This window comes from Ovis canadensis, chromosome 14 (genome assembly GCF_042477335.2).
Source record: "Ovis canadensis isolate MfBH-ARS-UI-01 breed Bighorn chromosome 14, ARS-UI_OviCan_v2, whole genome shotgun sequence".
In the NCBI taxonomy this organism is placed as follows: Eukaryota; Metazoa; Chordata; class Mammalia; order Artiodactyla; family Bovidae; genus Ovis; species Ovis canadensis.
Window position 1 is genome coordinate 76,910,738 of NC_091258.1, and position 12,824 is coordinate 76,923,561.

The window sequence follows — 12,824 nt, forward strand, 5'->3', positions numbered from 1 at the left end:
ACTGTAGCCCACCAGGCTCTGCTGTCCATGCAAGAAAACTAGAGTGGGTTGCCATTTCCTCCTCCAGGGGATCTTCCTGACCCAGGGATTAAACTCTGGTTTCCTGCCTTGCAGGCAGATCCTTTACCTTCTGAGCCACCAGGGAAGGCCATTGAAGCACCTAAGAGGCCTGCAAAATATTCCGGGTTAGTAGGAGAAATACTCCAATGAGGAAGACTTGTCAGGTATCTAGCCACACAGATAAGAAATACCAGATCTGGGCAATGACTTTGCAGACAAATCAATGTGATCACCAACATTTCTTTCCCATTCCCTCACCCCTGGGCTAAGTTCTCCCTGAATAAAGTAGCTTTTCTCTAAGTTCAGTTGAAATCCATTCATAAATAAGACTTCACTCATGAATGCTTTCACCTTTATTTTTCTTGATATCCTCAAGACACAGACATTTCATCCACCCCAGGGTTAAGTGATGAGTGTATGTTTTATGTAAACCAGAGGCTCAACCACGGCTAAACTAACATCTGGCTAAGCAACTAACAACATTGAGAAGGATCTTGGGGAGTTCACCATCACCTTGATGATCTAGGAATTTACTGGGGAATGAATGGCTCCAGGGGGATTCAGAAAATGAAGTCATGAGAAGAAGGTCTGTTATCTTTTGGGTCTCGATGATCACTCTCAATAGTCAGCTGTGGGTTGCTTTCCTTCATTTCTCTCAGCAGCTTCTGGATTCGAGCATCAGATTCATCTATCTTCAACCTAGGAGGTAGAATGTGGGAGAGAGAACATTTTCTTATTGCTTTGAGGAACTTCACTCCAAATGCCCAGGTGCCTGGCAAAGCTCATGATTTAGGGATTTACAGAGCAAGGGCCATCTCCATTGGTTATTCTATGCTGCAAAGTAGAGTTCCAGATCAATTTGGTCAGGAAAAAAGATGCCACTGGGTTAGCATTGGTGGTGGTGGTGGTGTAGTCACTAAGTCATGTCTGACTCTACAGTCATGGACTGTAGCCCACCAGTCTCCTCTGTCCATGGGATTTCCCAGGTGAGAATACTGGAGTGGGTTGCCATTTCCTTCTCCAGGGCATCTTCCTGAGCCAGGATCAAACCCAGGTCTCCTGCATTGGCAGGCAGATTCTTTACCCCTGAGCCACCAGGGAAGCCCTGGGTTAACATTGTGATGGTATAAAGACACTGCATAGCTTTGGGTGCTTGAATGATCTTGGGTGATTATCATATCATGCTTGGCACTAGAGATGGAGTTGATGAATACCTCTGTGATGTCCGTCTAAAACCTACCTATTCCATAACATTGATAACTTCTACTTAGTGAATCCAGGATCAGGCAGACACACTTGAATTATGTCAGTGGGATTAGCTTTTTATGCTCCTTGGCTACAAGCTTCTAGATAACTGCCACCCCGTATATGACCTGTGATAAGACCAGTCTTATTTCTTTGATTTGCCTTTTAGTAACCATATTCAGTCATGTGTATGTGGAAATGGGGACCGGGGAAGCAGAGGGAATAATTAAATTAAAATTATAATTTAATTATAAAACCAGGAGACCAAGGATATTGGCTGCCGTGTTTCTGATTGGCATTATCGTCCCGATTTTGCTGGCATATTAATCAAAATCTGTTTTGTTGTTTGAGTTTCACAATATATCCATGCAACAAGCCTTCAGTTATAAGATGAAAAAGTTTTGGGGGTCTTACGTACAGCTTGGTGACTATAGTTAATAATACTGTATTGTATATCTGATATCTGCTAAGAGAGTAGATCTTATGTGTTCACACCACACACACAAATGTAACTATGTGAGGCAATGGGGTGTTAATTACACTGATTGTGATGCTCATTCCACAATATATACATACATCAAAATATCACATTGCATACCTTAAATATATATAATTTTGTTAATTATATCTCAGTAAAGCTGACAGACCACCCCTGTCCCCAAACTTCATGTACCCCATCAACCTTAAGCTAGCTTGAGCAGAAGCCTTGTCAGCAATCAATATAACTTTTGCTAAAATATAGGCAAACTAGCTTCAAAATATTTAAAACATGACCCTTCAAGGTCAGATGTAGTTGTGTCTATTCATGATTGTCAGAGGTTGGTCATAGTCTTTGGTAGAAAAACAAAAAAATAGTCCCACAGATGATCTGTGTGTGGTTGAAAGTGTTAAAGGAATCAGAAATGGGATATGAAGAACAGATCAGAAGATACAAATATGTTACTCTAAGAACAAGGATGGTGCTGGAGAAGACGCTTGAGAGTCCCTTGGACAGCAAGGAGATCAAATAGTCAATACTGAAAAAATCAACACTGGGTATTCATTGTAAAGACTGATGCTGAAGCCAAAGCTGCAATACTTTGGCCACCTGATACGAAGAGTCAACTCACTGGAAAAGACCCTGATGGTGGGAAAGACCGAAGGCAAAAGGAGAAGGGGGTAGCAGAGGATGAGGTGGTTAGATAGCATCACTAACTCCATGGACATGAATTTGAGCAAACTCTGGAGATCACGGAGGACAGACGAGCCTGGGGTGCTGCAGTCCATGGGGTTGCAGAGTCGGACCTGACTTAGTGGATGAACAACAACAAAAGCCGTTAATTGTCTAGGTTGCATTTGAGGATTTAAAAAAGTTCCCACACTCTTGGGAAGAGTTTTATGGTTCTTTGTTGCTGCAGCAGCAAATCAGCAATAGAGCAAGAACAATAGAACAGTGAGCAAGTAGAAGACAGCAGTTGCTGATAGCTTCTATGATCATAGATTACTTCGATTAGACAGCAAACTCACTCCAAAGAACATGCTTCTAAGTCTGGCATTGACCCACTGGACCTCTGTAACTAATACCGTCCACAAACAAACTTTCCAAAAACACCATATAAGAGCTGTGATTCCATTTCCCTAATGAGACAATCGCTGGCCGCCACAACTCCCCCTCAGGTAGACAAACCCTAAGTCCAGCCTCTTGGTTTCCAGGTTGAGTTTTTGTCTCCTTCGACTCATCTTCTCTGTCAAAACAACGGAAGGAACCTATGGGAAAATTATCTCATAACCAGACATCAATAAATGAAAGTTGAATGTGAGCATTAAATGCCTACAACAAATTCCTATAGTTTGTGTTCCCCCATAACCTAGGATCGTGGAGCAAACACTCAGGGGAGTAGGAGGATCATACCTGAGTGTCTGGAGGGGACAACTTTGAAGTTTCAAGGCATCACACAGCATGTTTACTCCACTGGACCCCAAGGAATTTTGGCCCAGGTCCAGCGTGATCAGGTTCTGATTGCTTCTAAGGGCAGATGAGAGTTCTGCACAACAGAAGGGAGTGATCGCACATCCCCACAACCTGTAGGTGAAACACACACATTCACTGATTTACTCAACCAATGCTTGTTGATATCACCCCATGTGCCAGGCACACACTTGGGTGGTAGTGGTCTTTGTGGTCAGGGTTGATTTGGGGTCTTCTGTGGTTCACTATGAATTTGGGGATTAAATTTTGCATGTGGGTATGAAAAATGCCATCCTGGTCGAATTTTTAATTTGTGTTTATTCTTTAAAGGCTTGCCTACTTTTGGCTGCACTGGGTTTTGCTGATGCGTGTGGGCCTTCTCCAGTTGCGGCGTGTGGGGGCTACTCTCTAGTTATGACGTTCAGGCTTTTCACTGCAGTGGTTTCTCTTGTTGGGAAGCATGGGCTCAGTGTGTGCAAACGTCAGCACTTGCAGCTCACAGGCTCCAGAGCACAGGCTTTAGAGTCGTCCTGTGCCATGTGGGATCTTTCCAGATCAGGGATCGAACCCGTGTCCCCTGTATTGGCAGGTGGATTCTTTACCACTCAGCCACCAGGAAAGCCCCATTCTGGTGGAATTTTTAAAATGCTCAATGAAAATTGTGGGGGAGGTCTGCTATATTGATAGTACATTTTAGATACACACTAAAGTTCACAAAACGGTAACTCACCATAGACATCTTAGTTTACACAGTGGTTTCTTCAAAGCCTCACACAGAAACTTCAGTCCAATAATTCCTATGTGATTCAGCCCCAGATCCAAGTGTGTGAGGCTTGAATTTTGCTGGAGGAGTGTCGAGAGATGAATGCAGCCATCGCTGGTTATGTTGCAACACCATAGCCTAGAAATCAGATCACATGAAGAAAAAAAATTTCTTTTTCCTCACCAGTGAGACACACCAAAACCATGACCATCTATCTCAAGCCATGGCTTTTTAGATGAGTTTGAAGACGCTGGAGACGGTAACTAGAAACTGTGTTACTTGAATGCAGTATGCATGTATACATACCACACACAGACACACACACACACACACAGACACACACAGCCAGCACAGACTTACACCAGGGTTTGCAGTTGACATTCAGGGTAAGTCAGGCCCTCACACAGCAGTTTCACCCCACGATCTCCAAGAGCATTCTTGGCCAAACACAGGTGGGTCAGCCTCTGGTTGATAATCAAAGCAGAAGACAGATCTTTGCAATAGGCTTCTGTAAGGTGACAGTTCTCCAACCTGCAAAAGCACCACACAGATAGCCAGATGGTGAAAGCATTTCCAGGACCCAACTTTATTGGCTGTCTTCAATGACTAGAGTCCTCGGTCACACCCCTTTTTGTTAATTCTCTGCCCTCTGTCAGTGGTGTGCTAGTGATCGTGGTCATAAAGGGACAGGAATGAGAGAAGGGTGAGTCAGATGAGCCATTTGTCTGGGGCCAAAAGTGGGAGCCAGGCGTCTATATCAGTGGGGTGCTCCAGCCTGCTCACCCAGCAATTCCAGGTGTCACCTCTTCTCTTCTCTGTGTGACCCTACATCTACCACAAAGACGCTCGATGGAAAGAGAGGAGAGACTTACGACAACCTCTGTAGGAAGCACGTCGGATATCTCAGGGTCATGTATAGCAACTTGGCTCCCTCATCCAGGAGCTCATTTGCTGTGAGGTTCAAGCATGTGAGGGACTGGTTGGTTCTGAGGCAGCAGGAGAGATCAGCCCACTGCTGAGCGGAGGCAGAACAAGACACCAACCTGCAGGAGAAATGGCAACAAGGCATTCATGAGGACCAGACACTGGGCACACAACTGTCTACAGTTTTGTCTCACTCTGTTATGTTAGTGCTTCCCAGGTGGCTCTAGTGGTAAAGAACCCACCTGCCAGTGCAGGAGACTAAGAGACATGGGTTCAATGCCTGGGTTAGGGAGATCCCCTGGAGGTGGGCATGGCAACCCACTCCAGTATTCTCACCTGGAGAATCCCATGGACAGAAGAGCTTGGTGGGATATAGTCCATGGGGTCATAAAGAGTTGGACCCAGCTAAAATGACTTAGTATGCCATTATGTTAACCCTGGACTAAATTATCTGGAGCAGAGGTTGTCCAAGTGTGATTCCTGGACCAGTTGCATCAGCACCATCTGGTAACTGTGTAGAAATGCAAATCATCTAGAGACTCTAGATGTAGAGGCCAGCGATCTATGTTTTAAGGTATCCTGCAGTCACTCGGAAGATGTCTTTTAACAAATTCCTGGACCATATACCCAGAATTTGATTCTGAAGAATCTGGGTGAGACCCAAGAATTTGGATCTTTTTATCAAGTTCCCCAGTGATGGTGCTGCTACTGGTGGTCTGGAGATGACACACCAAGAACTACTTATTTAGAAATCCAGCCACCTGAGCATATTGTGCAACTATATTCTATCTGCAGATGCGTATTCTATTCCTGGAGGTACACATTCTTCATCATGAGCAAATAAAACTTTATTGGAACATAATATATAGTATCATGATAAAGAAAATGCATTTCTAGGAGTAGAATACAGGTAACATGTTTTTCTTTCTTTGGGGGCGGGGTGGGCCACGCTGCCTGGCATGTGGGATCTTTGTTCCCTGACTAGGGATCGAACCCACACCCCATGCAAGGGAAGCATGGAGTCTTAACCACTGGACCTCCAGGGGAGTCCCCTCCAGCTCATTTTCTATTCTGGGGCATGTGCCTTAAGGGGTGGTGGTTGTTGCTTAGTCGTTAAGTCGTTCTGACTCTGCTACTGTTAAGTCACTTCAATAGTGTCTGACTCTGTGTGACCCCATAGATGGCAGCCCACCAGGCTCCCCCGTCCCTGGGATTCTCCAGGCAAGAACACTGGAGTGGGTTGCCATTTCCTTCTCCAATGCATGAAAGTGAAAAGTGAAAGTGAAGTCGCTCAGTCGTGTCTGACTCTTAGCAACCCCATGGACTGCAGCCTACCAGGCTCCTCCATCCATGGGATTTTCCAGGCAAGAGTACTGGCGTGGGGTATCCAGTCAGAATAAGGGATTCCTGCCCCCTCTGATTTGCACAGCATTGCTATGTAGGTTTGTGCTAGCTCTGTTCACAGGCTGAGGGTTTTCAGCAGTGGTGAGGCTGATATACCTGAGATATTTCAGATTACATCTGGGGTTCCTCAAGACCTCACACAATGGGGGAAGCATGTCATTCTGGTCATTTCCTTGAAGGGTCAGATGTGTTAAAGTCTTGTGACCACCAAAAGCCATGCAGAAGTTCTGATAAGTGTCAGCTGGGGAAATATTTTTGAGGCTGGGAAAAGAAACAGATGTTAGCTGGAGTTTGTATACCTATACTGCATACACATAGAATAAAGAGCTGCCATGGGCTTAAATGTTAGAATTGACTTTTTTCATTTTTTTCCTTTATTGACATACTGTTGACAGATAAAACTGTGTATATTTAAAGCACATGACTCCATGTTTTGATATACAAGTACCTTGTGAAGTCACCCCTACTATCAAGCCACCACTGCACACAGATCCCCTTCCTTCTTTTCTTCTGTGGTGAGGACAACGTATGATGAACTGTCTTGGCAAATTTCAAGTATTTAGAGCAGTAATGTTAGCAGTCATCACATTGCTGTTCATCAGGTCACCAGAACTTACCATCTTGCATACCTGAAACTTTGTGCTGTTTAATGAACAGCTCATTACAATTAGAAGCTCAAGTTTCATTTTTTTTTAAAGCAGGAAATAACTTTAATTATCCAGTTCTTCTCATAGAAGAAAAAGATCTGAGCTGTTAGTAGCTGTCATGTCATGGATGGATAGATGGATAGACAGATAGATGATAGACAGATCTTATGAAAGTAGAAGCTCCAATTTCTTTAGTTGTTTCAAACTTTTGCCAAAGGGAAGTCAGTCATAAGCAGTCATTTTAGACAAAAGCTGTTCTCCTATGGCTTCTTGAGAAAGATAAGGCAGCATCTCTTTTCCTTGAAGTGTTACCAATGGATACATTTCAACAATGCTATGTTCTTGATGACAAAATTATAATGGAGGAATCACAGTTCAGGTATTCAAAATTGGAGTCAGGTGGCTACTGAGAATCTGGTCTCAAACACCTCTCTGCATCACTGAGAACTTGCACTTTCTTAAAAAGCCCAAGGACACCACCCTCCAACCCCACTCTTATAGTCCCTCCAATCTCCCCTTGTAACTATGTAACCATTTCAAACCCCAAGCAATCCTTGCTCAAGGAGCACTCTTATTTCTTGCCAGCTCCAATTATAATTCTTGATAAACAGCTCAGGTAACTGACTGTAACACTGCATTTTCTGCTTTATAAACCTCCTCAATTTTGTAGTCAGGGGGAACACAGTTCAAGCATTTCCTGAATCTGTGTCTCTTGGGCTGTGGTCCTAAATGATCCCAAATCAGCACGTTTTAATCTCAATCAAGTCTCCATTTCTGAAATGTTGGTTAACAGCCTGCTGAATACTTTGACTCCAAGGAATGCTCTTGGGCTTAGAATCAGGACTGCAGAGCCAATGAAACCCAAAGTGGGAAGAGCTCTTATTTCTCTGTGTTGAGAAAAAAATACCCAAAGAGGACTAGCTACACAAACGAACCTCAGGTCCAGGAAAACTCTAACTAAATTGCTGTCTTAGGGGGACAAAAATGTAAGAAGCTTGGAGATGCCCTGGAAGTTTTAATCCAGGGACTAGCTGCTACTTACACCACTTTCTGGAGACTAGAGGCAGCAGAGGCTATTTTTTCGCAAAGAATTCTCACTGAAGAGGTACTGAGGAAGCTCTGACTGATGTCCAGAAAGAGCAGATTCCTGTTTGATTCAAACACAGAACAAAGATCCATCCAGAGAGGGAGCATGTGTTGCTCATTCTGGGACCTATGGGAAAGATGAAGGAGGGACTTAACAAATACTGCTGGAGAGAAAAGTGACATTTGTCCATCTTCATGAATGTGTTTTGGGTTGCTCTGTGCATTATTGTTGTTTAGTTGCTTGGCTGTCTTCTACTCTTTGTGATCCTCTGGACTGTAGCCTGCCCGGCTCCTCTGTCCATGGGATCTCCCAGGCAAGAATATTAGAGGGGGTTGGCATCCCCTTCTCCAGGGGATCTTCCTGACCCAGGGATTGAACCTGCATCTCCTGAACTGGCAGGTGGATTCTTTACTACTGAGCCACCTGGGAGGCCCTAATAAGAAATTATAACTCTAAAAGTTGGGTGATTTAATTATTTAGCACAAGTATCAGACAACCCAATACCTAAGACATATTACTGGAGAAAGAATTGAACTTCTCACATGTCAACCTAACAGAGCCTTAAAATAAATCAAAATTCTAACCATATCATTGATCAAAGATTGAAAGCAATATACATCACTGATAAACACTTAAGAGTAGGTGTACACATCAATGGAAGTTATTTGGATATTTGATGGTAAATCCATATATGTAATATTCAAGCTAATTTATAACCATATTTGCTGACCTAAGATGATGTCCATAAAATTTTGAGAAAATACAATCTTTAAGTGGTTGCATATTCACGTACAAAGATTTCTCAAAGAATGGTTATTTTGTTCTGGTGATTGCTTTTGAGTGGAAGGATTTTAGCAGAGGAAAGAGGAGACCTGGGTTCAATCCCTGGGTCAGAAGATCCTGTGGAGTAGGAAATGGCAACGCACTTCAGTATTCTTGCCTGGGAAATCCCATGGACAGAGGAGCCTGGCGGGCTATAGTCCATGGGATTGCAAAAGAGTCAGACAACTCAATGACTAAACAAAGATTTAGATAAATTAGTATGTAAGCCTGTCAAAACATTTGAGTGAAAGAAGGGGAAAAATTAGAATATGAATATAGATGGATCCATAAGGTAGAGAAATGCTGATGTCAAGTTATCATGGTCCTAACACTTCCTGGAAGTAAATCAAGCTTACGACTTCACCAAGTGGTGAAGGAAAATGAGAGAACGTTAAGGGAATACGTAAAACAGACACCTCCACCAGGGGGCTAATGAGGGCATTTTATTCTAGTTCAACAAATATATATGAAGATTTTAGACACAGACTTCAGATAACAACCTAGGAGGGAGGAAGAGGTGGGTTGATAAGATGAATATCAGTATGTCGACAGGTATTACACATCACCGTGAGGTAGAGATTTTAGATTGTGACCACAGGACTTTATAAGCCAATAGACTTGAGCTCTAATCCCAGCCACACACTCTTTTCTGAAGCCAGTATCTTCATCTTAACATGGAAGGTGACCTGTTTCTAGTAGGTGCCAAGTTAGACGTATTTGGAAACTGCACATGATCTCAGTTGATGTTATTTGTGCCGAAATTGAAAATAACAAAGATTCATAACAGGCCATCTCATTATCTGTAAGGTGAAGTTCCTGGGAGAGAGTCTCCATCATCGTGGGTGAGGTGTAGTGTTCAGAAACTTGGCAGATTCAACTCCTGACTCCATCTTTAATGCTTTTCTAGAAGTCATGCCCCAAATGGGACCACCATGTCATACGTCTCCCCAGATCTACACAGCCAACCTGCAGACTGAAACAGGTGGAGACATTTGCAAAAAATGGTTTGGCTAAAGGAAAATGGAGGTGGGTCTCCAAAGAAGGTCTGGTTCCAAAGCTCCCACTTCTAATACCATCAAACCTCCTGCCTTGAATGTTAGGTTGGCAGGACACAAGGCCACTTACTGACCTTAAGCAAGAGGGAAAAAGACACACTCGCTTTTTCTTAATGAACCATGGAATAAGGCAAAAGATAGGAGAACTAGCCGGGTAAAAAAATGAGTTCTCACCTTTCAACCTGAGTGCCTGATTCCAGTGCGCTATCACTATCCAGGAATATCCCCTCTTCTACCTGCAGTGAAAGTTTCTGCAAGTTTCCACAGTGCTTGAGGCAGAATGATGAGTGCAAGACATCCGTTTTATTTTTCAAACGCAGGGACATCTCCTTAACGTGGGCCATGGCATCCTTCACGAGCTGCTCCTCCTGAGACTCGTACAGACAGCTCAGAACCTCCTTCGTGTCCATCACGGAAAAGGATTTCTTCCCATGGGGCATCAGTGTGTATTTCAGGAGCTCCCGCTTGATCTCTGTTGATACCAGACAGCCAAAAGTCGCCTCCAGCTCCATGGCCCTTCTTTCGTTGCAGAGGCCAAACAGGAAGCACCCGACGTGGGTCAGGCTGGGGTTCTTCAGCCTTTCCGCCTTGGACAGCAGTTTCCCCACATCCCCGACGTGCCACCAGCAGCCGCCCAGCCCTTCCTCCTCCTGCTCTTCCGGCTCCAAGACATAGAACATGGCGGCCAGAAACTGCTGCACGCTGAGATGGATGAAAGAGTAGCAGGCCTCGCCGTCTTCGCTCTTCTGGAGAATATTCCCGTCCAGGAAAGGAGAGAGGGCAGACGGGTGCACCCCAAGTCGCCTGAGGTCTTCCCCATCGAACACGGAGCTCCGCGTCCACACGCCCTCCGCAGCCAAGAGGCACAGGGGCTTGAGCGGAGCCTGGAGGCCCCGCCTGGGGCCGCCGCCGCGCGGTGGGGGGAAGCGGCTGCAGAGGAAGCGCAGGAACAGGGCCGTGGTGGTCCGGCAGGTGGCGGCGGGGTCCTCCCCCCTCTCCATCTGCTGTCTCAGACAGGTGCAGACCAGCCAGCACACGGAGGGCGCCGAGCCCAGCTGGAACAGAGCCGCGTTGCTCTTCATCAAGTCGAAAGCTCGCAGGGCCTGACTCTCCTCCTCGAAGTGTTTCAGGAAATACGCCTTCCGGTCCTCCTCCAAGAACCCCTCGATCTCTATGAAGAGCGGCTGTTCTGTTAAGAGCCGCAGCTCCTGCAGGGCGCCCGGTCGGGTGGTGATGAGTAAGGTGGCCTTGGGTAACATCTTTCTCTTCAGTAAACTTCCCAGGAGGACGGGCACCGGCTTCTGCTTCTTCCAGTCGCCACATAGGTCGTGGATGAGCGCCCCCGAGGGGACTTTCAGCTCATCAAAACCGTCGAGGATGAACAGGACTTTCTGTGCCCTGGCCAGGATCGCAGGTATGTCGTCCTGCACATGTGGCCAGTTGGCAGATATCAGCTCTGCAAAGGTGCACGTTCCCATGTGGTTGAGCTCCTTGCAGCTGAGGTAGAAAGCGGAGTTAGAGGTCTCTGCCAGGTTGTCCTGTGTCCAGTCCAGCATCAGTTTCTTTGCCAGGGTGGTTTTCCCAACGCCGGCAGGACCGTGCAGCACCACAGTGTATGGAAATGGCCCGGCCAGCATTTTAGGATTACAGAATGGGATCAGGGTCTCATATCTTTTGGTGACAATACAAACATCTTCACTGAGTCTGGGCCAGAAGTTCTTCCAGCATTGACAGAACTTCTTCTTCAATATATTTCTGTATTTATCTTGTTTACCTTCAGTGACAAGAGTCAGGGGATAGACAGAATATAGTTTGTTATTCATTAGGGAGATGATGCTTTGTTTTAAGCAGGAAAGGGAAAAAGAAGAAATGAGGTTGATAAAGAACCACCCGACACCAAACTCACTCCAGATAGAGAGGACAGACCTGGCTTTTCTCCTTCCAAATCTTTTGTTTCTTGTAGGTTTGTGACATCTTCTTCCTGTACTTGGGCCAGCTCTGCAAAAATACAAATTAAAGTGAGCTTGACACAAGACTGGTGTACTTCTTCTTCTTTTTTTAAACCAGAAATAGGGTGTGAAAGTAGACTCCAAGGAGTCCAGAATCTAAGCTTTTTGTCCACGGTGTGTGCTGGGATGTGTAAAGTTGGGTTTATAGTGATGAAGATAGCAAGTGAGTCCCTAAACCAAGTTGCATGCAGGCGGTGGCAGCGGCCAGTGCACTAAACGCGGCCGAGAGCTACCCCACGTCCGAGATCAGGGGCAGCGGCCTAGAGTGCCAGGCTGAGACGGTGCAGGAACAGCCGAGAGGAGCTACCCCACGTTCGAGGTCAGGGATGGCGGCCGGGAGGAGCCACCCTGCGTCGGAGGTCAGGGGCGATGGCTGGGAGGAGCCACCCCACCTCTGAGGCCAGGGGCGGCAGCCAGGAGGAGCAACCCCTTGCCCAAGGCCAGGGGCTGTGGCATGGAGGAGCAACCCCACGTCCAAGGAGTGGTGGCTGTGCGGGCGCAGGAGGGCCTAGAGGAGCCATCCCATGTTGAAGGTCAGGAAGGGCGGCGGGAGGAGATACCCCTCGTCCAAGGTAAGGAGCAGTGGCTGTGCTTTGCTGGAGCAGCCGTGAAGAGATACCCCACGCCCAAGGTAAGAGAAACCCAAGAACGATGGTAGGTGTTGCAAGAGGGCATCAGAGGGCAGACACACTGAAACCATACTCACAGAAAACTAGTCAATCTAATCACACGAGGACCACAGCCTTGTCTAACTCAATGAAACCAAGCCATGCCTGCGGGGCAACCCAAGGCGGGCGGGTCATGGTGGAGAGGTCTGACAGAATGTGGTCCACTGGAGAAGGGAATGGCAAACCACTTCA

At 45.9% G+C, this 12,824-nt stretch overlaps 1 protein-coding gene across 4 annotated transcripts in view; it reads right to left on the reverse strand.

The window, feature by feature from the left end:
- Nucleotides 1–395: 395 nt before the first annotated feature.
- NLRP2 (NLR family pyrin domain containing 2) overlaps nt 396–12,824 on the reverse strand; it is a 32,700-nt gene continuing 20,271 nt past the window's right edge. For 3 of the 4 annotated variants that reach the window (XM_069551988.1, XM_069551992.1, XM_069551990.1), the window contains 9 exons: nt 11,882–11,953; nt 10,130–11,729; nt 8,034–8,204; nt 6,441–6,605; nt 4,889–5,059; nt 4,377–4,547; nt 3,984–4,154; nt 3,197–3,367; nt 396–759 (listed from right to left, as the gene is read on the reverse strand). In XM_069551988.1, coding sequence (XP_069408089.1) covers nt 621–759; nt 3,197–3,367; nt 3,984–4,154; nt 4,377–4,547; nt 4,889–5,059; nt 6,441–6,605; nt 8,034–8,204; nt 10,130–11,729; nt 11,882–11,953 — 2,831 coding nt within the window. In that variant the 3' untranslated portion in view covers nt 396–620. The remainder of the gene's footprint in view (nt 760–3,196; nt 3,368–3,983; nt 4,155–4,376; nt 4,548–4,888; nt 5,060–6,440; nt 6,606–8,033; nt 8,205–10,129; nt 11,730–11,881; nt 11,954–12,824) is intronic. The other variant, XM_069551991.1, reaches the window with a different exon arrangement.